Source organism: Cyprinodon variegatus, unplaced genomic scaffold, assembly GCF_000732505.1.
Source record: "Cyprinodon variegatus isolate N-32 unplaced genomic scaffold, C_variegatus-1.0 Scaffold1312, whole genome shotgun sequence".
NCBI lineage: Eukaryota > Metazoa > Chordata > Actinopteri > Cyprinodontiformes > Cyprinodontidae > Cyprinodon > Cyprinodon variegatus.
In genome coordinates, this window is record NW_015151765.1 from 98,234 (window position 1) to 99,495 (window position 1,262).

General features: G+C 37.1%; 1 protein-coding gene across 1 annotated transcript in view; it reads left to right on the forward strand.

The window, feature by feature from the left end:
• Positions 1–418: 418 nt before the first annotated feature.
• The window catches only part of LOC107102760 (N-acetylmuramoyl-L-alanine amidase-like), a 9,915-nt gene continuing 9,071 nt past the window's right edge, over positions 419–1,262 (forward strand). The window contains exon 1 of the mRNA XM_015402181.1: positions 419–512. Coding sequence (XP_015257667.1) covers positions 419–512 — 94 coding nt within the window. The remainder of the gene's footprint in view (positions 513–1,262) is intronic.

Genomic DNA, 1,262 nt, shown 5'->3' on the forward strand with positions numbered 1-1,262 from the left:
AGCTAAAAATAAGTAGAATATCACTAAATGGAGATGAAACCAATATAAACTAAAAAAAAACTTTAACTGAACTAAAAGCACAACAGTCACAGTTGAAGAAGCTTCATGAGGAGAAAAAGCACATGAGATCCGATGATAAAACAATCAGATCTTCATAATGGCTCCTCTCAGTAACCAGGAGACCAGACTTTGACTGGAGGCCAGATCAATATTTGGAGCCATTTGAGTGCAAACAGAGTTATTGGGAAACAGCATTCCTGTCATTCACGTACACCGACACACGAGAATAAATCCTCAGAAGCCCCTCAGGCTGTTTCTGCCACCTTTAATGGGTTTAATGCCAGAAGTTCTTCAAATCTCTCTTCCAGGCTTATTCTAGTAGAACTATATGATCTTATTTAATCCACCGGGACTTTAGATGCTGATAACCAGGATATACGACATGACTTATCGGGCATTTTCACTTGTTCTTGCTTTTTTAAGCTTCTCAACCGTCTGCAGCAGGACAGCAGGTAAGCTAGTGAAGTTCATAGATTAATTAATTTATCCAACATTGAAATCAGTGGATATTTAATGAAGATGCAGAAGGTTTTAATCAGTGTAAACTCTTCTGTTGCTCCTTTATCGGGTTGATCTTACAGTTTTAGTTCAAGAACAGAACATTTATCTAAAGAGGATATTTTATTGAATCAAAGATAAACCTCCAAGAAAATGGTGTCTTCAAAGAACAGGGAAATATGGAACATTGTTATTTCCAATAGTGTGTTCAATAAGTATTAATATAACTTAAATGCAAAGTAAAACTATGAAATAAGGAATATAGTGGAGTGGCAGCATAGTGGTCCGGGCATAGAGTTTGGAATCCTGAGGTTGTGAGTTTGAGCCCCCCTCCCACAGCCTGCCACTCTGGGTCCCTGAGCAAGACCCTTAATCCCCCACTGCTCCCCAGGCGCCGCACAGTGGCAGCCCACTGCTCCCCAAGGGGAGGGGTTAGATAACAGGGAATGACAACAAATGTTGAATAAGAATATATTCATCATAAAATAATTTAGCATCTATTGTAAAAAAGAAAAAGAAAACACAAAAAATGAAAATACATTTTTCCCTTTTGTAATTTTAACAATTACCTTTTATTTCCCGTTTGAATGAAAGGAAATAAAAACTAATTTAGCAATATTTAGATTCCAAACAGCTGGTTTTTTCTGAAACACAGGAACGAAGCTCTGTTTTTTTATCATTTAGTTTCATCGTCACAAGAAATA